Source organism: Chroicocephalus ridibundus, chromosome 16 (assembly GCF_963924245.1).
Source record: "Chroicocephalus ridibundus chromosome 16, bChrRid1.1, whole genome shotgun sequence".
Lineage (NCBI taxonomy): Eukaryota > Metazoa > Chordata > Aves > Charadriiformes > Laridae > Chroicocephalus > Chroicocephalus ridibundus.
The window spans coordinates 11,435,312-11,458,615 of record NC_086299.1 but is presented as its reverse complement, the minus strand read 5'-3'; the positions used below and the strand labels follow the sequence as shown (position 1 = coordinate 11,458,615).

Sequence of the window (23,304 nt, the reverse complement as noted above, 5' to 3'; positions counted from 1 at the left end):
TCCTGGTTTTGTGCTTCCAGTGACTTGTACTGGCAAGCACCTGGTCTCCTGAGGGCGTCTTTCCCCTGTTTGGACAAGAGGCTTTGGTCTCACAGCAGAAAAGAGAACTCTTGTGGTTTAACCCCAGCCAGGAACTAGGACCACGCAGCTATTCACTCGTTCCTGCTTCCCCCCGAGTAGGGAAGGGGGAAGAGGGAGAAAAATGTTTAATAGAACAGTAATGGAGGAAAAAAAACTAATGGGAAAAGAATATACAAAATAAAGTGATGCAATATGATTGCTCTCACCACCCAATGATCGATTGCCCAGCCCATCCCAAGCAGCAATCGCAGATTGCTGGTCCCCGGACAACCCCCATTTATATACTGAACATGACGTCTGTGTTATGGAATATTCCTTTGGCCAGATTGTCCTGTCTATGCTTCCTCTCAGCTTCTATGGAGAGCTGAAAAAGTCCTTGACTTAATATAAGCATTACTTAGCAACTACTAAAACAAGATGTCTTATCAACATCATTCTCATACTAAGTGCAAAACACAGCAGCTACTAGGAAGAAAATTAACTCTATCCCAGCTGAAACGAGGACAGTATCCGTCCCTTATTCTATACCATCTATATATTGCCCAGGTCTTACACTTTTCAATAAATCACCACCACTTTTCCTGTCTTTGATATATAGATAGATATCTATATATACACACACACACACAGATATCATTCCCTTAGTCAATGGATCATCCCTCTAAAAAGTCCGTTGAGTTCATTTAGTCCAAGATTGTGGGCTCTATCTCTTCTAACAGTCTTTCAGGGCAGGAGAGATGTTGTATGGTGTTGAATTGTTGCATGCTGCATCTGGAGCTTGAAGCTGGTGTATAACCCATGCCCATGGTCTGCGGATTGAAGATGTCGATCTCAAAAAAATTGCTGGGCATCAGTTGCTGACAGAAGTTCCGGTTCCATCATTTTACTCGGTTTCATAAAAGTTCATTCTTCATTAATGTGGGCAATTCCTGTAATACCATTGATATAGCATATACCAACCATAGTAGTGATGACATTTAGCAAATAACATAATTGAATTTAATTCATTGGCTGTTCTCACCCAAAATCATATCCCCTTGAAGTACACATCAGACTCCCCATCCTTCCGTATCACCCATCAAGTACACCTAGGTCCTTGAGCAAAAGCAATCCCATGGATGGCTTTACCTTTATCCATGGCAGGAACTAACCAGACTGTTTTCCCTAACATATTTTTCATGTCCACTAAGGGGACTTCATCACCTTCCACAGTATGTGAAAGTTTTCTTTGGGCAGGGCTAGGTGGCCTTTGCTAAATGTGTATCCCAATATTTGAAGGTCCCAACACCCATTTCTCTCAGTGTAGTCTTCAACAGTCCATTGCATCGTTCAATTTTTCCAGAGGCTAGTGCATGATAGGGGATGTGATATACCCACTCAATACCATGTTCTTTGGCCCAAGTGTCTATGAGGTTGTTTCAGAAATGAATCCTGCTGTCTGACTCATTTCTTCCTTGGGTGCCGTGTTGCAATAAAACTTGTTTTTCAAGGACCAGGATAGCGTTCTGGGCAGTGGCATGGGGCACAGGGTATGTTTCCAGACATCTGGTGGGTTGCATCTACCATTGTAACCACACGGCCTTTGTCTTGGCAGGTTTATGGGAGTGTGATATAATCAATTTACCAGGCTGCCCCATGTTTGTATTTCAGCCATTGTCCTCCATACCAGAGAGACTTTAACCACTTGTCTTGTTGAATTGCAGTGCATATTTCACATTCATCAATAACATTCATGGTAGTGTCCATGATCAAGTCCACCCCTCAATCACAAGCCCATCTATATGTTGTGTCTGTTCCTTGAAGGGATACCTTTCCTTCATGGCTAGCAGAAGTTGACTCTGGAGCCTGAGGGCTTGTGTCCTTTTTACAATCGTCTTCCCAATACTCCCTTCCCTGGAAAGGGACTCCAGCTGCTTGGCTTCCCTACTCTTTAATTTCAAGCCACTGATCCCGTTATCCCAGCATTGGAGCAGCCAGGTGACAATGTGCTTGCCCTCATGACAACTGAAATCTTTTCATATCTTGCAGGTCACCCAGGGATAAGAATCAGGTGATTCCCTCTGGTTCTTCCCCCTGTTCTTGTGATGACCCTGGTTCATCTTCACCCCCATGATCTAATTTTTTTGTATATTTCTTCTTCTGTATTGGGGCAGCATGGGTTGCTTCTCTAGTTCAGTAGGTGTGGTGCCTGTCACTGGGGTTTCTGTATCCACAGTGCCTGTCAACAGGGATTGAGTAGCCACAGTGCCCATCGCCAGGAGTTCAGTAGCCACAGTGCCTGTCACTGGGGTTTGAGTAGCTGTGGTGCTCATCGCAGGGGTTGGAGTAGGTGCAGCATGCCCACATCCACACCGAGCACCAGTCGCAGATGGGGTGGTATTTTTTAAATAATTATTTAACCTTAAGCAAGACCAGAAACACATTCAGAAGACCTAGCAATATGAGCAGGCTGCTTTGAACATCCCAAGGATATTCAAAATTCTCAAGAGCAGTCGTAATTAGCCTGGAAGTGAAGGGGGAGGTGAAGGAAGAGATCTCCCCCACAGACTGGTTCTCAGAGAAAAGGTAAAAAGTGTAATTACTAATAGCTTCCGCTAGATGGCCCCTGAAGTAAGAAGATGAAACCACCACTGCCATTCCGCCCTGCATGCCACCGCCCACCATTAATGAGCACAGGGACAGTACGCACAGTTTTATCATATCATAAACCAGCGTTACAAAGTACAGCAAAATGATAATCTAATCCCAGAAGTGATAAACAGCACAACAGGGAACATATACAGCAAGTGAGGTGTCACAAAACACAACCCCGAGAACAAGCACAACTTTGAGAACAAGCAAATCAACATTGTGACCAGCCCCTGTGAACCAAATATAATGAATGCTTATAACAAGTTTGTTCTAACATGCTCTGGTCAGATTTGTTGTTATCTCAGCCTGTCCAGCACTACACACAGTGCCAAAAGGACTGTCATGCTTTAACCCCAGGTGGCAACTAGGACCATGCAATCGTTCACTCACTCCCCATCTTCTCCTCCAGTAGGGTAGGAAGAAAAGAGAGAAAAAGGAGAAAAAATACCTCATGGGTTGAGATAAAGGCAGTTTAATGGAACAGTAACGGAAGATGATGACGATGATGATAATAATAATAATGATGATGATTAATAATAATAATAATAATAATAATAATAATAATAATAATGGTAAAAGAATGTACAAAATAAAGTGATGCAATACAATCGCTCTCACCACTCGATGGTTGACTCCCAGCCTGTTCTGAGCAGTGATTGCTGAGAGCAGCTCTGCCAAGAATGACTCTGGAGCCCTTGGCACAGGGAAGACATGGACCTTTTGGAGTGGGTCCAGAGGAGGGCCAGAAAGATAATCAGAGGGCTGGAGCACCTCTTCCATGAGGACCGGCTGAGAGAGCAGGGGTTAGCAGCCTGAGAAGAGAAGGCTCCAGGGAGACCTTATTGCGTCTTTCAGTGCTTAAAAAGGGTTTACAGGAAAGATGGGGACAAACATTTTAGCAGGGTCTGTGGCAATGGGACAAAGGGTAATGGATTTAAACTAAAAGAGAATAGATTTTGGCTAGATATAAGGAAGAATTTTTTTACAATGAGGGTGGTGAGACACTGGCCCATGTTGCTCCAAGAGGTGGTAGATGCCCCATCCCTGGAAACATTCAGGATCATGTTGGATGGGGCTCTGAGCAACCTGATCTAGGTGAAGATGTCTCTGCTGAAAATGTCCCTGTTCCAACACAAACTATTCTATGATTCTATGATCCCTGCCCCTTGGCCAACTCCCATTTATATACTGAGCATGACGTCTATGTTATGGAATATTCCTTTGGCCAGCTTGTCCTGTCTGTGGTCCCTATCAGCTTCTATGGGGAGCTGAAAAAGTCCTTGACTTAATATAAACATTACTTAGCAACTACTAAAACATGTTTTATCAACATTATTCTCATACTAAATCCAAAACACAGTAGCTAATAGGAAGAAAATTAACTCTACCCTGAGTGAAACCGTGACAAGGACAAAGGCGGAGACTGCAAGCAGGTACCATAAGGTGAGATTTGGGTCAAACCTGAGCAGCACAGCTCATGGCTGTCTTGTCCTGGGTTTGACTTGAGGGTATTTCCCAGCCCAGACTTAACCCTGGTGCAGAACTGCCTTGTGCTGCCTGCATGGGGTTGGCCTGTGAACACCAGCTGAAGAACAGGCTCCTGCTGTTCTCACACAAGCTCCTTGTGTGGTGACCTGCCGCCAGTGGAGGAAAGCCAGGCAGAGAATTGCAAGGAAGTCAAAACGATGGAGCGTCCTGAAGTCAAGCTCCCTGCTCTGGACACTCCGACGGGAGCAGCAGTGGTAGGTGGTACAGGTGGACGTAGTGATGGTGTCCCACATAGGAAGACATGGCTCTATGGAAAGGGTGTCCTCAAAGACACCCCCTACACCCTGGAGGTGTTTATCCCATCACTCCTCCTGGCTCTTCTTTTCCCTCTGGGCAGTGACTCCATCTGTTCACACCACACTTGGCTTCCACATGGACCCTCCTGGTTGCCCAGCTCCTGCCCCAGGGTCTCTGCCAGTGGCACTTCTCCTCCTGGTGGGTTTCCAACATGTGCTGGGAGACTGCACAGGGCTTGCAGGCCCCAGCTTCCCTCATGTCACCTTGTCCAGGCACAGGAGAGAGGTGAGACCTGGGCTCAAATGGTCCTCTTCTTCCCACGCAGGCAAAGAAGCAGTCTGAAATACCTCAAGTGCATTGGCCTGAGTCATCACTGTGCTTCCCCTGGCTCAAAAGCACCAAGCAGGAGAGGGTTAAAATACAGCCAGGATGGGAGAAAGCCATCTCCTGGGGCAAGAGAGTTGGGGATAAGATGCCTCGCTGCTGTCCCCAGACAGTGACAGGGATAACACCAGCCCATTGGCTGGAAACACCAAGGCTGGAGTAAGTGTGCAGCAGCTCCCAGTGAGGCCGAAGAGTTGAGTAGCAGAGGTCACCGACCTGCGGGCTCGGGGACCTGGTTTCCCCTGAGACGACTCAGCCCCAATGGCCTTTGTCTTGGCAGCCCCAGCCTGGGAGCAGCGGCCAGAGGCAGGCAGAGGCTGGGTCAGGGTGCGAGAGGGAATTTGTCCCTGTTGCAGCATCCATCTACAAAGAGCAAGGCATGTCCTCACAAATCTGGAGCCATACAGAGTCCAGAAGAGGTGAAGGAAGGCCGTGTAGGTCAACAGGTTGTGGGCAACAAGCCCCAAACCAATTCCCCTGGTAAATATCTCCAGGCACGGGAAGCATTTTTCTCACTGCAGCATTTTCCTCCCTTGCCTGAGCTGTAGTACCCAGAAAGGACCGTCTGTTTCCGACAGCTGGGTGGCAGGAGAACAGCAGGGTCCTGGGGCTGTGCCCCTGGGTCAGACCTGCCTTCCCCAAGGGAGGTATCTGTAGGCAGAACAGGGGCAGGTGGGGACAGCAGTAGGTTCCTCTCCTGGGTTTGGCCTCTTCTCGCCCAGCTCTTGGCCCCACGCTGATGGGCCTGGGCCTGCAGGGCAGGGGGTGTCTTGGAAACCACAGAAAGCTTCCAGGACCAGACCTAGTGGGCAGGAGTTCTCTGCCCTCAGCTCTGTACATCCGACTGAACACCTTTTGGTTTCTCCTTTAGTTTTTTGAAGAAGACGGAGTTCTGAGACACCAATAAAAAGCATGAGGACAGCACAGCAGTGTGTGGGACATGAGCACAGTGCTGCCTCCGCAGCAGCAGCAGAGCTCTTAGCAGAGTGGGGCCTTTCCAAACACTGTATTCCTCCCGGAGATGCCAAATAAAGATGCCGGGGCCCTTCCCAGCTGGAGTCACCCACTTGTGCCTAGCAAGACATTCAGCGGCAGGGCTTTAGAAAGGATGGGCTGTTAAAGATCCCATGTACTGGCCCATCCTTGCACACAAAAGCAACTACTGTGGACAGTGCTGCCTGTCCACCCCCCCAGAGTGACTGCGCATATGCAGCTCAGCCTAGTCTTGCCCAAAGTGGGAGCTGAGCAGCTCAGAGAGGAGGAGAGGAGATGACAGCATCCAGGAAGGGGAGGGCAATGCCCAGCAAGGTGGATGAGGGACATCTAAAATCAAGCAGGTGGGAACTGGGGGCGGTCTTAGCTTGCCTGGAGGGGAAGGGCACAGTGGGTATGGGATTGCAGCCAGAGGGTAGTAGTGTGTGTCAGACAATGGAAATGGAGAAGGGGTGAGCATGCAGGGAGGGAAAGACAGGAGATCTGTGCTGTGGTAACAGGTAATGAAAGGGATTTGAAGAGATATGGTGGTAAGCAGAGGGTATCTGAATTCATAGAGGCACTGTGAAGGGTGTACGAGCTTGAGTGGATGGAAAGAAGGGATTTTGAGACTCCTTAGAGGGGAACAAAAGGGACCTGATGGTCCAAAAGGGAGAATGAAGAGGATGTGAGCAAGAGTTAAAGAGAAATTGGAGGGTCAGTGCACACATGGATGCTAATGGGAAGAGATGATAACAGATACTTTGGGGGATCTGCATGCTCATGAAAAGCATTGAAGTTCTCCTGTAGGGGAAACAAGGTCTTCTGAGTGAGCAAGGCAGGTAAGATGTGAGTGCTCTTGCAAGGGATGAGATACCATCTGAGCAAACACGGAAGATATTGGAGAGGACCCTATTGTGATAGGGACTGTGGCTGCTGGGGAGCCAGGGAAGGGTGTTGGTGACTGCTAGTTTGTGTATGGTGTGCTTCTGACTGTTGGCATGCCATGGAGGTGTCAGTGATTGTTGGGATGGGAGTGGGGTGCCAGTTGCTGTTTGAGCTGATGCCTCCCCCTGTCCCCTGGGTGCTGTGTTTCAGTCAGCAGCACTGAGCACCAGGTTTTCAGAGGCTGTTTGGGAAATGCTCCAACACAGGGGCGAGCTGCAAGAAAAGAGCCTGAAAGCATGAGCACCAAGGACTGCGGAGGATGCCAGGAGAAAAGAAGTGAAGAGAGCACTGTGCTGGATTTATGTGGCAAGGTTTTGTTGGGGAATGGGGTGGCGCTGCAAGGGTGGCTTCTGTAAGAAGAAATCAGGAGCTGGCCCTGTGTTGGACACAGCCAGTCCCAGATGGCTGCAAAACAGACTAGTCCATCAGTGAAGCTGGTGGCACTGCTTCAGTTTTATTCTTCAATTTATTTAAGAAAGCATAAAAAATGCTGCGCAATAGCTGTGAGAGAAAGGAGTGAGAAAAATGTGAGAAGAACAACCCTGTAGACACTGAGGTTGGTGAAGGAGTGACAGGAGGTGCTCCGGGCACCAGAGATTTTCCTGCAGCCCTTGAAGAGGACCATGGTAAAGCAGGGAGTCCCTGCAGCCCATGGAAGGCCATGGTGGAGCAGGTATCCACACTGCAGGCTACGGAAGACCCTACACCAGGACAGGTGGACGTGCCCTGAGGGAAGCTGCAGCCTGTGGAGGGCCCATGCTGGAGCAGTCTCTTCCTGAAGGACTCTACCCCATGGAGAATTCCCACGTTGGAGCAGTTCTTGAGGAACTGCAGCCCATAGGAAGGACCCACATTGGAGCAGTCCCCAGCAGTCCCTGGGGAGAAAACCATTGGGAAAAGCATAAGGAGGAAGAAGCAGCAGAGAAGTGGTCTGAACTGACTGCAACTCCCTATTCCCCATCCCCCTGTACCACTCAGGGCTGGGGGAAAGAGTTAGGAGATTTGGGAAAGAAAATTAAGTTAAGCCTGGGAACAGGGCAAGTAGGAGAAGGTGGTTTTAGTTTTGTCTTTGTTTCTTACCATATTTTTAATTGGCAATAAATGAAATTGACTTTTCCCAAGTTGAGTCTGGTTTGTCCATGATGGTGATTGGTAAGTTATTTCCCTATCTTCCTCTCAATCCATGGTATTTTCAATCTAATTATCTCCCGCTTTCCTGTTGAGGAGGGTGAGTGAGAGAGTAGCTGGGTGGGTGTGTGGCAGCCAGCCAAGGTCAAGCCCACACAAGGACACCAGGCTTGATGTCCGTCCTGTTGTCAGAGGACTCACATCAGCCCTGCAGATAGGCAGCCTTCCCTGGCCAGGCAGGCAGGACCATCAGCAAGAGCAGGGAGGAAGGAGCAGAGGGGATGCGTCAGGCTGAGCCCTGCCCTGAGGTGAATGTCTTTCTGCTACTGGTGCTGCCTTATCTTACGTGGGAGGTAAGTGCAGTCCCTGCAGGTAATGGTAGTGTGCATCCCTTACTCCAAGCCTCTGGGTTGTGCCTTCTGGGACAAGGCCTCGGAACCTTCCGTATGTCTTTCATTGCACTCTCCCAGTCCTCCATTTCCCTTTGGGCACTCAGAAAGCTGTCAACCCCTACCCAGGAGCGCTCTGTGCAGCTTTGGGCTGCACCTCAAAGAGCTTTCCAGGCTTCTTTCGGTGCATCCATGAGCCCTCTGTGTGCATTTAAGTGCCTGGGGAACCCTTCTGTGTTTGTTTTGGAGCCTCCCTGAGCCTGTCACATGTCTCTCTGTGCCTCCCAGAAACCTTTGGTTTCCCTTTGGTTGTGCCCCGGAGCCCTCCAAGCACCTCGGGGTGTGCCAAGCTGCTGGGACCTATGGAGCTGGAAACAGATGTCCTGGATCTCATCCGCAGGAGCAGTTATGACAAGGGTTGATTCCAAAGACTGCATGGAAAAGCTGGTGCCCCCTCACACCACTGAGGTGGAGGTGGCCGATGCTCCACTGTGAAGCTACAGCCTCACACACCTCTACCCTCACCATCTCCACAGCCTTCTCCCCAGAGCTGCACTTCTGACCCGAAACTGCTTACCCCACTTCAACTGCTTCATCTGCGTGATATTACCATGTTTCTGAATAAGACTGAAAGTCATGGAGAAACAGATTTGATTCATGGCAGCATTTATCCTTAGTTACAAATCCTGTGCCTTTCAATGTGTGCATTTTAATTATGTGCTGCAAAAAGCAGCAGCAAGATGATATTTTATATCTGGTCATATGGAGGCACAGCCTATGTTCATTTGCCTCGGCCCATTGCTACCATCCTAGTACCTGGAATCGCCAGGAGAAGGAACTGACTGGCCAGCAATCAGCGCAAGAGATCAGTTTTTTTCCTATCTCTTTCCAAATCTCTCTCTTTCTCACAGCTCTGCAGGTCCAGAACCCCGAGTACATTCCCCATACGGAGACTGAGTTTCACATGTTGGATTAGATTGATCTCTACCATTTATTTATTGTAGGCTGGAATGTTTTACCTGCCTGTGTCATGGCCAGTTTCTCAAAGTGGGAGAGACTCGTAAACCCCAGGATCTGTCTGGGTGTGACTGTCCTACTTTGCTAATGAGGAGATAACTGATAGTCCACTGTGGGTTTATTATATGCCAATAAGGAGTTTAGATTAATGGATTACCAAGAAAATGCTGTATGAAGTCTTTATAAAGCTCCAGCTTTGCACCGGGAGCATAAAGCTCTGACTGCTAGGCAGTCTGAGTGCTAAGAAGAAGAGAGAAAGTCTGAGAGACACAAAATAAAGACAGGGAAAGACCAAAGTCTGGAAAAATAAAATATATTCAGGTTAGGAAAGGGTAGATTTTGCAGACATTATGAAAGGCTTTCTTTCCTTTACAGTCCTTGCAGTCCTTTTACTGGTGCATAGCTCCCAGGCTGTCTATGTTAAGGTGAGTTTTCTGCTCTTTAATTTATTGGTTTTACAATTTCAACAAAGTACTGATATTACGTGAAGTGTTGTGGCTGCAACAGGAATCTTGAGCTAAACTAATAGACCTGAAATTTTGCTTTGCTCTGGCTTGATATCCAACTTCATCTTCCTATGGTTCAGTTTTTCTTTCTGTAAAATGCTTCAGGCATTACTAACGTGCTGATGCAGTTTAATTAACTTCACCATCCATATCACTGCTCTGAAATCCCTTGCTGACTGAGTCATTGCATTTCCAGAGTTTTCTTTTGCACATAACCCCATGTGTTGTGAAGCTGCAAGAACTGAGGACACCTCTGATTTTACAGAATGATGTAAACAACATGTGACAAAAGAGAAATCGTCTTGTCTTGCCTACTTCTAGGCAGGTAGTTCTTTATGAAAATGATCTGCAAACTTATGTGATGGAGCCTACGCACATATCACATATTAGAAAAAGGTGAAAGAAATACTTATCTGGATCCAATGAAGTATTAATAGGCAGATAAGCTATTAGAGGAGGCTATATCAAATTTTCCAAAATACACAGCACCCATGACTGATATTAAATGCAACATGGAAGCAGTTAAGAAGGCACTTCTGTGCTCTTGTCTGTAATTGGGAGTGTGTTGGATCTGTACACACTCATCCTTAGAAACAGTTTAGGAGATTTCAGTTTGATTGCAATGTAAATAACTTCCTCAGAGTACCAAGAGAACTAATATTTCTTAAGCAATTATTGACTCCCTTTATAAGTGCGCAGTAGGTTTCCAGGGATAGGGTACTATTTTTGTGCCTTGAAATGTCCTCTTTTTCTCCTTCAGATGTCAGAAATATCCAGACATAGCAGGTTTAAGCTATTCCTTTCTTCCAAAATGTTCTTTAGCATTTAGAGTCTCCAGGGGAGAAGTAGCTTCCTACTTAATGAAAAAAAAATCTCAGTTTTCTACTCGGAGGCATAGAAAAATAGCTAAATAAGAATAGCTCTTTTGAGGTTGAGTAAAAGCATAGAAAGTGCAACTCTAGAGTTTTTGCTCCTCTTTGTAGCTTGAATTCTTACATCATTAATCATTAAATCTGCATTTCCGCCAATATATGTGCAGTGTACTCCACATGTGTGTTGCACTCCTTTCACACGGACTACCGGAAGGCCTGTCAACTTACTCAGTGCACAAAGTTGGTTTATGGTCTTGTTTTCTGTAATTCTTCCTAAGACTTCCCTTCCTTCTCCCATAACATGTCATAAGTCCTTCATTTAACAAAATATTTTGCAAAGCAGAAGTGAAGTTCATTTGACTTCATATCATGTTTTTGAAGATTGAGCAACACTATCTCGACACTTGCCATCACAGATCTTGATGAATATGATGGAAATGGGAGGCAGGTGGTTTACTAAGTGTGGAGGAAAAACAGAAAAACTACAGACATGGATTATTCTGGCTTGCACTATTTCTGTAGTAAAATCTCTTAGCTCAGCAACACAGTTGCACTTTCACCTTGGAGAGAAGACACTGCTCAGATTGAGCTTTCTAATACATCTTTCCTATCTGAGGTGGTGGGGGTTTCGTTTTGTATATTTTTGTTCATTTGTGGTTTTTTCTCAATAGGACGTACACGTCTCAGGGTTCATTCCTACTTTCTGGTTTATCTGAAAATGTACCTGTGGAAATCCATCCTTTTTTAGTTCTCTGTTTTATGTTTTTAGGTCTGTGACCAATAGTTGAATCTAGAACTGCATTTATACAGGAAAAGTTAATTTTCCAGAGACAACCATGACTGATAAATTAACCTGAGTAAAATTATAAACTTATTGCAAGTAGAAAAGAGTTTGACTTTGTTCTGTAAATGCACATCCAGTTTCTTTGTCTGTTTGTTTGTTTGTTGGGTTTTTTTTTAAATTCTTTAACAACAAAATTCTGTGGTTCTGTAAAAAACACCAACAAACACCAAGTACCTTATCCCCATCTCACACCATTCAACACTGGGCTCATGAGACTATGAAACAAGTGACAATATTTGGTCTCATGCTGTATCAGAGTCACTTCGCTGTGTTTCTTTGAATGAGTAGGTGTTACTTGATCATCCTACTGACTGCAGTCATTAAACCAGGTTAAAACATATGCTAAAGATCAATTTGAAAATACTTATTTCTCTTCTAGGTCAAGGTCTAATTATCTGCAGGCATACCTCTAGTTTAACAGCTGCAACACCTGCAATTTAAGTTCATGACCTCAGCAGTGGGATTCACTTTAATCTGAGGGAATGAGCATTAACAGATGTACAAGGTCTATCAATCTAAAACATGGAGTAGTATTTCCCAGAATACTACCTGAAGCTTTTGGTATGAGCTTTGAGTCAGAAGTATCATATTTATACTGCCAATAACTTGTGTTCCATTAATGGTGTTGACAAGATTTAAATTAATGGAAAATTGCCACAGTACCTTGGGGTGAGGGATTTCAGCTCTTAAAAATGTGCAATGTGAAGGAATAGCTCCTTTTGTGTGTCTAGAGTCTGCCACATGACGGCCAACACTTGAAGTTCTCTACTGGTGCCTTAGAAGAAAGAGTGAACAAAATAAATTCCCATTTACCCCCATTCAACCCATGATATTGTAAATGTCTACCATGTAATGCCCAGTCACCTCTCTTCTAGGGTGAAGGTTTACAGCCTGTGTCTTTTGACCACAGATTTTATGAGTCTCATGGGAGTGAGAAATGCACTAGTTCTGCCTCTGTCGACTGTGATACATAACAAAAGCCCCAACTAGCCAGCCAGGTCTCACTGCAGCTCTGAAAAGACTTTGCCTTGAAAAGCTGATCATTTTGCCTTCAGTTCGATTTTATCTGGTCTTTGTTTCAGCACTGCCTTTTCACTCTAGTATAGCTTTTCGGCAGAGCTCATGGTTGAAAAGGAACTAATTTTCCTAAGGACTGACCTCCTGATGCCTTTTTTTTTCTGCTTCTGTCTACGTAGGATGGAGACTTGAAATTTTCCCTTGAGTCTGTGAAGAAGCTAAAGGAGCTTATGGATGAGAATAGACACATTAACCCTCGTATGGTGGTTTCTAGCTATTCTCCATGTGATGAAAAAGATCTCCCTGAGGAGTTCCAATCTGTGTGCAAAAGAGAAGATGCATCCATGATTTTTGAGAGGCTGAGTATGTAGCTCATATTGCATAGTTGCCATTTTTATCACACTTTTCAAACTTAAACATTTAAATAGCAGCAGGCAAAGAAAAGTAATCACTGTTCTGTTACTTCTAAAGCAGCTGAGAGAGTCCATGCTGCCTTTTTACTGCCCCTCCTACAAGGGCTGGACTACACTAGCTCTGAGCCTCCTACAAGAAAATTCCTGCTGTGCTGAGCTTAGCTGTAGCTTGTAAGGTCAGGCTTATGTAACCAAGAAAAAGCTTCCAGCTTCCTCTAAGTAGTTGACACTAACTTAGATGACTTTCAGTGAGAGAGCTCACAATCTCCTATGGCTTATAGGAAAAGCAGGGTTATATCACTCAGTTCTAGCAAACTATGAGTTGTGCGAAGTTCTAATTGCTCTCTCTAATCAGTGTAGAACAAGGTTTTTTTTCTAAGTAGCCTAAAAGAGGTGTGAGATATAAATGAGGTGAATCACTGTTTGGCATGATCAGTCTCCATGACACACATAGCAAATCTTGAACTGGCTGCTAAAGCGTTTGGGTTTTTCAATCATGTTACATTTATCTACTGTCCAATATAATGGGCACTTTAGGAAGAAATACTACCAATATAACAAATGTTGTGATTCTATGAGCCACATCCCTACCACCCTCCCACAAGATGTCCTATTATTCTCTTTTCTCCACACGTTCATACTATTTCCCCAATGAATTCAGGTTTAATTTCATTCTTTAAGCCAGATTTTTGCAAGAACTAATTTTACTTATACCAGTAATAACTTCAAGGAACACTAAAACTCATAAAACAGTAATGGAAAGGAGCCTCCAGATCCCTTGATATGTGACTCTGTTCTGCAAGAAACTCTTTTGCCATCACATTGAAACTCTCTGTTTTCTCTCTAACAGGCCTGGCTGTCCAAGAAGGTGATCTGTGTGAAATCTGTGCCAATGCTGCCTGTGCAGGTTGCGTTTGAATAAGGATGAAACAACCCAAAGAAGATGTGTCAAGCTAGGAAGTTTGTGTATTCATATTGCAAGATCACATACTTTCACAAATCAATATTTGGTTTCCGTCTCCACTTCAGTCAATCTGGAGCTGCTAGCTCACGTAGACATACCAAGGGTAGTCCTGAAGTAGTCAGATCAGGTGCCACCAGCAGTGCAGTTCTGGCAACAAGGAGACTGTAAACCTCATCGGAGAGGTTTCAGTTCTGCATGAGTTGTGTCAGACTGGAACAAAAATGTCCTGGGCACAGTTTAAGTTTCCACTATTTTGTCTGGATTGGAACACGATGGGTGAAACTGTGCAGTCTCCTGCAGCCTTTTTAATGTCTAAATCTGCCTGTGATTTGACCTCCCCTACACATAACACCCACCTGTATTGGGTTATCATCCTTTCCAGCCCATGCTTTCCAATGCGTTGGATAACTATCTCCATACCTGTAGGCCTGCATGTGGCATGCGTATGTTTGTAACAGAACTGCAGCAAGTAACCTGGGGACATAGGGAGAAATTTCTCAGTCTGTTGCTTGCACTAATTGTTGCCAGTTTAGGGAATGGACGTACAGCAGCACAGGAACACTTTCAAGACAGTGGTATGAAAGCTCCCTTCTTTTGAAAGATACTCATGTTCATTAAGCTCTATTTAGGAAAAAAGGAAGTCCAACAAACTGCAATGCTGGAATCACTTTGAAATTAAAATATTGCCTTGTTTTTATTTATTGGTAGCAAGACTGTGAAGAAAGGATCTGCCCATGTTTATATGCTGTATATGAAATAAAAGCTAGTAATACTTTGTGGGTGTTTTTTTAGTGTTTTTTTTTCTGGGGTTTGGGGTGGGGTTTTTTTGGTGATAGTCTACTTGCCTACTTGCTTTTCTCCTATATAAGGTCTTTCATGTCTGGGTCTTCACTGGAATAAAAGGTATCTTGTTAGTTCTGTCCTGAACTTAAAACAATTTGTGGTTCTTATATGGATCATAGTAATACAAGTCTAGATCATAGCCTTCACATTATTTCCTTTACTTTTAACCGTTGAATTATGATCTCAATTACGTATATACGGGACCCTCAACTCAGCAACCAAATTCTCCGAAGACTGTCAATGCTACAAAGCTAGGCACTTATCCCACAAACTATGTGCCTAATGCACAACTGATGTTTGAAAAAAAAAAACAAAACAAAAAATCTGTTTCATTTAACATAAAAGCTATGTGGGTGCAGAAAATAATTCCTCACATCCAGTATGTTGACTGCTCCAGGACAAAAAACATCCAACAGCAAATGCCAAAGAGAGAGTCTCATACTAAGGCTCTTCCCACTGCCTTGAAATTGATACACCTGGGAAACTGGATTTCCTGACTCAAAACACTGCCTGGGCTTATTTTAACCCTAAAGTTATTTCTGTGCACATGGAATTGTGGCTTATTATTTTCTGTTAAAACTAACTTGAAAAATCATTCGGTCTTAGTGCAACAGCTTGGAACAGCTCATGTAGAGAAGACACATAGAGAGGTTATTGATGTTGCAAGGAAGACACGCTGGCAACAAGACTAGAACCAAGACCTCCCTGCTGATATGCTGCCAGTGTTCAATCCGTGTGAGACGGCTGGACTGGGGACCCTCATGTGTGTTCTCCCACAAATCTTCTGTCCCTGTGTATACAGCGCCCTGCCATCAACAGGAGCACCACATACTGGTTATGGCCTAGCGTGTAGAGACTGGCTTGACATACAGAAAAAGAAGGTTAAAATAGGGACTCAGACTTCCATTTTGCACTTGTTGGATGAGATTTCTAATGACTGGGGTATTACACAGAAGGAGGGTTGTGTCCCTTAGGGGGAAGAGGGTAGACACACAATAAAAGAAACAAACCAAGAAAGCCAAGAAACAACAGGCAGGAGTGACGTCCCAGTTTTGTAGCAGGCTGTAGAAATCCCACTAGAGAAATGAAATTTTGAGGAACTGTGTTTCCCAACGGCCTTTGGGAACTGGCGCTGTAGGCACAGACTGCTCAGGGCACAGCAAAGACTTCCTTGGGCTGGGCTACCAGCCCGGCTACCGACCCACTGTTGCCTGCACACAGTCTGTAGGAAGCATGCTGCAGGCTTCATGCTTGTGCAGAAAGCCCATGGTGACCTGCTGAACTACTAATGCTGCATCAACAGACCTACTAGTCACTGGAGGTGTGTGTGTATTAACTAGTGGCGTGTTATTACTTTAATGGAGAAGATTTAGTTGCTTTAAGAAGTAACTCCCATGGTAAATGCTAAAAGTGTTCCTCCACACAGGAAAGCTGCTATCTCCTCCTCTAAGCCTGTACTCATCAGCATCACCTTCAAGACCAGCATACTAAACACACACAACGAGAAAGTGAATGAAGGAATCTTCTGGTTTCAGCTGGGATAGGGTTAATTTTCTTCCTAGTAGCTGCTGTGTTTTGCACTTAGTATGAGAATGATGTTGATAAGACATCTTGTTTTAGTAGTTGCTAAGTAATGCTTATATTAAGTCAAGGACTTTTTCGGCTCTGCATAGAAGCTGAGAGGAAGCATAGACAGGACAACCTGGCCAAAGGAATATTCCATAACACAGACGTCATGTTCAGTATATAAATGGGGGTTGTCCGGGGACCAGCAATCTGCGATTGCTGCTTGGGATGGGCTGGGCAATCGATCATTGGGTGGTGAGAGCAATCATATTGCATCACTTATTTTGTACATTCTGACATAATTTTTTTTTTTTTATTTTCTTCTCTTCCATTGCTGTTCCATTAAACTCTCTCTATCTCACCCCACGAGGTTTCCTTTTTTCCTGATTCCCCTCCGCTGTCCCACTGGGGTGGGGGGTGTGAGCGAATGGCTGCATGGTTGCCTGTTAGGGTTAAACCACGACAAGGAAAAACAAGATAAATTTCAAAGCAATATCCTCTAGTTTTCATATCCTTTATTGACAGAGATAAGCCTTTTGCTCAGAAGCAGTAAGCTGCTGGCTCAGCTCAGTTATCTCACCTAATTGCACCTTTCGAGGGTAGAGGGGAGAACCATCCTGAAGTGTAACATTAGCCAATATCCTCAGGCAGGTGTCAGATACCCTGACATTAGCAACATATTTTTAGGCTATTTTTCCTCCCACAGCCTCGCCTCAAGGTATGTTCCAGGGCGAGCAAACTTAGACTGTTAGCTGATGGATGTCTACAAGGGCCTGCCAATGCCCAGTGAACAGCTGTCTGTGAAACCCTCTGCTTCCATTTGCAGCTCCACACTCCTTGTCCTAAACCACAGCAGACGTTCATAAACAACCTTCGTGGCAGGGTCGTCTGTGCACGAGAACTACCTTGTGTCCCTGCCTAGATGAAAGCACAGAGGTGGCCCAGAGACATGGCTGTGAACTTCATAGTTTGGCGGACCGAACAGGCTGAATTTTAGCATGGTTGCTTGGATTGTAACCTGGAAAAAGTAACAAGTGTTAACCAAATGTTATATAAGCTCATCCTAATTTGTTGGTCAACATAAAGAAACTCTAAAGAAGTGATTATTCTACTTTGAAAAAACGCATTACGAGGTAAGGATGTAACACAACTATGTGGCATAGACACACTGATGTCCCTTAGGAAAGAATGAACAATGGCACATTAATTGCATTTGTTCTTCTCCATTTTGATTTACAATTATCAAGGCACAGAATTGTAATTTTTTGAGTTTTTGAGGACATTTGTGATACAGGACCTGATAGCGATTTTACATAAAAGAACTTGTATTCTGTTTAAATTAGAAGCCTATAAAACCACACATTGTAGAGAACGATGCTATGAATTGGTCCCATATCCTTGTCCATACTAAGAAAATAGACTTGTAACAACAAAAAAAAAGCCCTACAGACCCTTTTCAGTATCATTGCTTTAACCCTAAATCAATGTGAAATGTAGTATGAGAACTTAAATAGAATCAACATGTAAAATTAAAGATACTCGGGTCATAAGAACGGGAAGCCGTCCCTGATTAAGCAGTGTCAGACAAATTCAAGAGTAAAGAGTTGGGACTGTTTTCAAACGTTGTCTGTCTTTTTTTCTTCCGAACTGAGTTAAGTGGATCCTGTTCAAAGCAAGTTTATTACAAAAATTCAGTCTTGAGTTTTAGTACTTCCCCCCCTGCCCTGCAATTTAATAGCTCTTGATTTTCAGAAAATATTTTAGTGGGCAATTTAATGCAAGCGTCCCACAGAGATACACTAAAAGTCATTTGATAAGCCCAGTAACAGGGCTGGACCTGCTGCCTTTGCACAGCGTATTGTATCAGAAGTATGCAGTGCTTCCTTGCTGATCTATGGCTCTTATTGCAAATTGAAATTATTGCCTTTGCTCTGCCTCTGCCCTCTCTGATATTAATGGACACCTAATCAGATCATTGAAAGTTGAATTTATCTCACAAATTTCCTGCGATGAGCTATTCTAGCATTTTTAGTACTTCTGTTTCATGTTTGCATAATTTGAGAACAAATTTTACTATGCTATTTAATTCTGATCTTAAAATGTGATTTTAAATTTTGGTCTAACACTGGATTTAAAAAAAATGTATGAGAACACCCAAGAAATATGCATTTTGATGCTAGGCTATAAAAATGGAAGAATCTTCCAAGTTTGTACCTGGGACTACTAAAAATGTGTACTGGTCATACCTTCCCTTATATGCATGAGATTGAGGAGGTCTCTCTTCTATGATTTTTCAGATTATCTCCTGAGACTTGGGGTTTTCCGGAAAGTTCCACCTCCTCGATTTATGGGATTGGAGAAGAGTTTCAATTTGTTTTGAACACAGAAAAGTGTTTAAGCTTTTAGTTTAGGAATGAGAGGTTATTGTTATGTCTTCAGCACACATTGGAGCACAAATAATGTCAGGATTTTATTATTTTAACAAAATCTGAGAACTGGTGGGCCAAGCTGAAGTTTTTTGAGAGCTTAAGTACAAGTGCTTCCCCAGGAAAGAAACCTCAATGCAACGGTCAGAGGGCAAATGCCAGACACTGATCAGCATGGCCAGCACGATGAGGGGATCAGGACCCTGGGACATTCTCTATCTGGAACCTGCTTCCTAGTTTAGAGCATTTCACAGCCAACGGAAGAGCAAATGTGGATGGACAAGTAATTCCTAAAGTCCCCAAGTGACCGAACTGAAACTGGCTTTTCCTCTAGTACAGAAGCCTGGCAGGGGATATCTGTCATACATCACGGACATGCAGAGGTCCCATTCCAAGGTCTGAGTTCCAAATTCCTTCTCTCATCCTCCTATCTACATGTGAACCCAGCTCTCAGGGAGCTGAAGGGGCAAGAAAGTAGACAACGCACGTATCTGATCATGACGAAATCCCTCATGGGTAGAAAGAGAAGCACAGATAAAGAAAGATAACATGGAGAAATGCTCCCGCGTCCTTGCAGCCGCAAGTGTGAGGTTTTCCACTTCTGAGTGTCTGTGGCATTGGTGCTGAGCACACCCTCAGCCTGCAGTAGCAAAGCCAATAATGCCTGTAGGAGACACCGTCTTAAACCCAAAATGTGCTTCAGTCCACTAACATGGAGGAGAGACATGTCTGTACTGCTCTGAAACGCAATCTGTCAGAGCAGCTGAACGTCCCCCACCAGCCAGAGTCCTGACTGCCCATCCATACACCATGGTCAGGGGTTAGAAAGGTCTGAAAGCATTCCCTGTTGGGATATTGGGAGTTTGGAGGTCAAATGGAGAAATGTTTCTCCATATGCAGCTGTTACCTGCTGCGTCTGTTATCAGACCGTGTCAGAGCTGACTGGTGCAGAAGCCAAAAGCAGCAAGTTATTGTTTGACAGAGGGACGCCATGCCAGCTATGAAGGAGTGACAATGATGATGACTGGCTACTCTGGCACAAAATTCAAGCTTCTGATCATGCGCTCCTTCCCTCCAAAGACCACAGAGCAGATCCTGCCCTTCATTTTCAAGGTTTTTTGATCCCACCTGTCAGGGCTCTGAGGGAACTAAGTAAGTTTTAATGGCCCTGACAAGGTCACTTGAGGCCTCCACCTGTTGTCCTAAATCTGGATTCTTTTAACCTGGTGTTGCGTGAAAAGGGGCAAAGCGGTTTTAGCAGAAGATAAACCCCCTTGCGTTCTAACACTCCTCACCAAGGTGGGAGGCTAGGTGCGGCTAGGTTTAAATTCTGAGTGATGCCCAATTCAGCACTATCAGTCCAATCGCGTTTAATATGTATTAAACTATTACGATGTGGATACACTAATAGTGGACTGCACCTTCAGTCTAGTCGTGCTCATGAACTAGCACGGCCACTCTCGAGTCTTTGGTCACGTTCAGTGAGAAACCAAAACGGCTAGCTACTTAAAAAAGTGCAGTTTATTTAAACAACAGATATATAGGTTCTTAGGATTGCCGGTGATAAATACACTGTCTGCAAAGCACGTGCAAATGAAAGTATTGTTACATATACAAAACGCGTGACAAAGTTATAAACGATACAGCCTGGCTTTAAATGTAGAAAAGAGAGTCTCTAGAGAAATTTCTAAGTTTCCCGAGGAAGCACTCGGTATAATCTAAGTCTTACCCAAAGGCGTCCCTATGGGGGGGAAGAGAGGCTCAGCCCATCGACTGATCCCAGAAGCCAGTGATGTAATTCTTTATGATGGTGTCTTCCCTGGGTATCCCCCCTCTCTTGGGCTATTTTTATACTATTTGTTATCTTCAAGGTGGAGTTTGAGTGACTTTAGTCATACATACTTTTGTCATGATTGGTGTAAATTTCTCTCGCTTCACAATTAAAGGTATAGTTTACGAGAAATTCAGGGCGCAGACTCAAGAAGGAGTGGTCGCACCTTGGAGGCGGGTAGCCTTCGGGATGGAGGTGTGTTTTGGTATTATAATGACATTATAATGAGCAAAGTTCGCACAAAGGACAGCATTTCATCAAAATTTGACAAAAATGTTGGCTCTGAGCATCTAGCGGGCAGCTAATTGGCAGCTTATCTGTTTCATGGTATCATCCCATTCCTGTATCCGCTATACATCATAAGGTAAAGCCACGGAATAATTGCATCCCGTCCCGTACCTCATGTAGCTTATCAGGGAACCACAGATGTTGTGTCCTTCATGCCAGCTGCGGCTATTTTCTACCTCAGAAGCCTCTTGATTTTATACTTTTCCTTAATGTGTGAACAATGCTGTACTTTTGTATTTTTTAGCCAATTTAGTATTTATTCCACACCTGGTGTGGAAGAACGCAATATACACACAGAGGTGAGATATTTGTTTATTTAATTTCTAATAGCCCAGAGATGAATGCTAGGTGGTTCATCCACAAAGCTGATGCAACATGATAAGCTCCGAGTTAAGTATTTATACGTTTCAAGTAGCAGCTAAGCAATAGTTATCAGTACTTTCTACAGTTACACTTAGCCTTTGGTTCTTGCTGTGCCTCGTCTGTACTTAAAGTCACAACATCCTCTCTTTTTACTAAGCAGGCTTCATAAGGGGGAGGCTTTTGTTAGTAGAGGGCTTTCCCTACCTGAGGGCAGGTTTTTTACTATGTTAATTAGGATAGTTCACTCATAGCTCAAGTGGCTTCTACTTTGATCTTGAGCTTTCTTGCAGGCCCTCTTCAGATACTGAAAGGCTGCTATAAGGTCTTCCTGGAGCCTTCCCTTCTCCAGGCTGAACAACCCCAACTCTCTCAACTTGTCTTCATAGGAGAGGTGTTCCAGCCCTCTGATCATCTTAGTGGCTCTCCTCTGGACCTGCTCCAATAGGTCCATGTCCTTATGTTGGGAGATCCAAAGCTGGACACAGTGCTCCAGGTGGGCTCTCACCAGAGCAGAGCAGAGGGGCAGAATCACCTCCCTCGACCTGCTGGCCACACTTCTTTTGATGCAGCCCATGATGCGGTTGGCTTTCTGGGCTGCGAGTGCACATTGCTGGGTCATGTTGAGCTTCTTGTCCACCAACAACCCCAAGTCCTTCTCCTCAGGGCTGCTCTCGAGTCATTCTCCACCCAGCCTGTATGTGTGCATCAGATTGCCCTGACCCACCTGAAGGACGTTGCACTTGGCCTGGTTGAACTTAATGAAGCTGGCACAGGCCCACCTCTCCAGCCTGTCCAGGTCCGTCTGGATGGCATCCCTTCCCTCCTGCATGTCAACCACACCACATAGTTTGGTGTCATCAGCAAATTGGCTGAGGGTGCACTCAATCCCCCTGTCCATGTCTCCGACAAATATGTTAAACAGCACTGGTCCCCATACTGGCCCCTGAGGAACACTGTAGGAATGTGTCTGAGAGAAAATGATCACGTGAGCCAGCCTCCCTACTATGAGAGATTAGATTAAGAGCAAAACAGGTGGTAGAAGATGGAATTAGTACATGGGAAAAATGGGGACTGAGAAGGTAGAAAACATGTTGTGCTAATGACTAAGCAATTTACTATGTGAATTCTTGTAACCAACCTGATCTGTGAATGAACTGCATGGACAGCGCGTGAACAGAGACTGTAAGCCAATCATATAGCTGCCGCTAGCGCGTGGTCTTATTGCCTGTCTATATATACTCTGTGAAAACTTGAATAAAGGGAGAACGATCATACTCATATTGAGACTCCATCGTTACTCCGGGTCCGTCTCCCACTCCGACATCCTCCGACAGAACACCACTCATCACTGGTTTCCACTTGGACATCGAGCTGTTGACTGCAACTCTTTGAGTGCAGACATCTATCCACCAAGTGGTCCATCCATCAAATCCATGCCTTTCCAATTTAGAGACCAGGATGTCATGTGGGACAGTGTCAAACGCTTTGCATAAATCCAGGCAAATGACACTGTTGCTCTCCCCTTATCCAACAAATCTGTAACCCCATCACAGAGGGCCACCAAATTTGTCAGACATGACTTGCCCTTGGTGAAGCCATGTTGGCTGTCACCAATCATATTCTTATTTTCCATGTGCCTCAGCAGAGTTTCCAGGAGGATCTGCTCCACGACCTTGCTGGGCACAGAGTTGAGACTGACTAAAATGACTTTCATTTCCTGCCTCCTACTTTCAATGTGATAAAACTTACTGAGTTAGGATACAAAAAATTGTCTTGTCTCATTCACTGAGTTCTCTTCTGTATGGATGATAAAAACCTGTTCTTCATCTGAAGATAAAAATAATTATTTACCTTGTCATGACACAGAGTATCTTCTTTCAAATTACTTCTGCATTTCATTCAAGTGAGAGAAGTTTTTATCACTACTCCTGTCTCCAGCTGGCATTTCTCAAACTGAGCTTCACAAGTTAAGCTGAGGTTCACCATATCCTTTCTGTGGTATCACAAATGCTTTGCATTATTTCAGGTGGTCATCC

General features: G+C 44.5%; 1 protein-coding gene across 1 annotated transcript; it reads left to right on the top strand.

Moving 5' to 3' along the window:
* Positions 1-9,685: 9,685 nt before the first annotated feature.
* Positions 9,686-14,501, top strand: LOC134524277 (guanylin-like). The gene is made up of 3 exons (XM_063354129.1): positions 9,686-9,760; positions 12,754-12,937; positions 13,838-14,501. The coding sequence occupies exons 1-3, from the start codon at positions 9,686-9,688 to the stop codon at positions 13,903-13,905; spliced, it is 327 nt and encodes a 108-aa protein (XP_063210199.1). The 3' UTR covers positions 13,906-14,501.
* Positions 14,502-23,304: the final 8,803 nt, after the last annotated feature.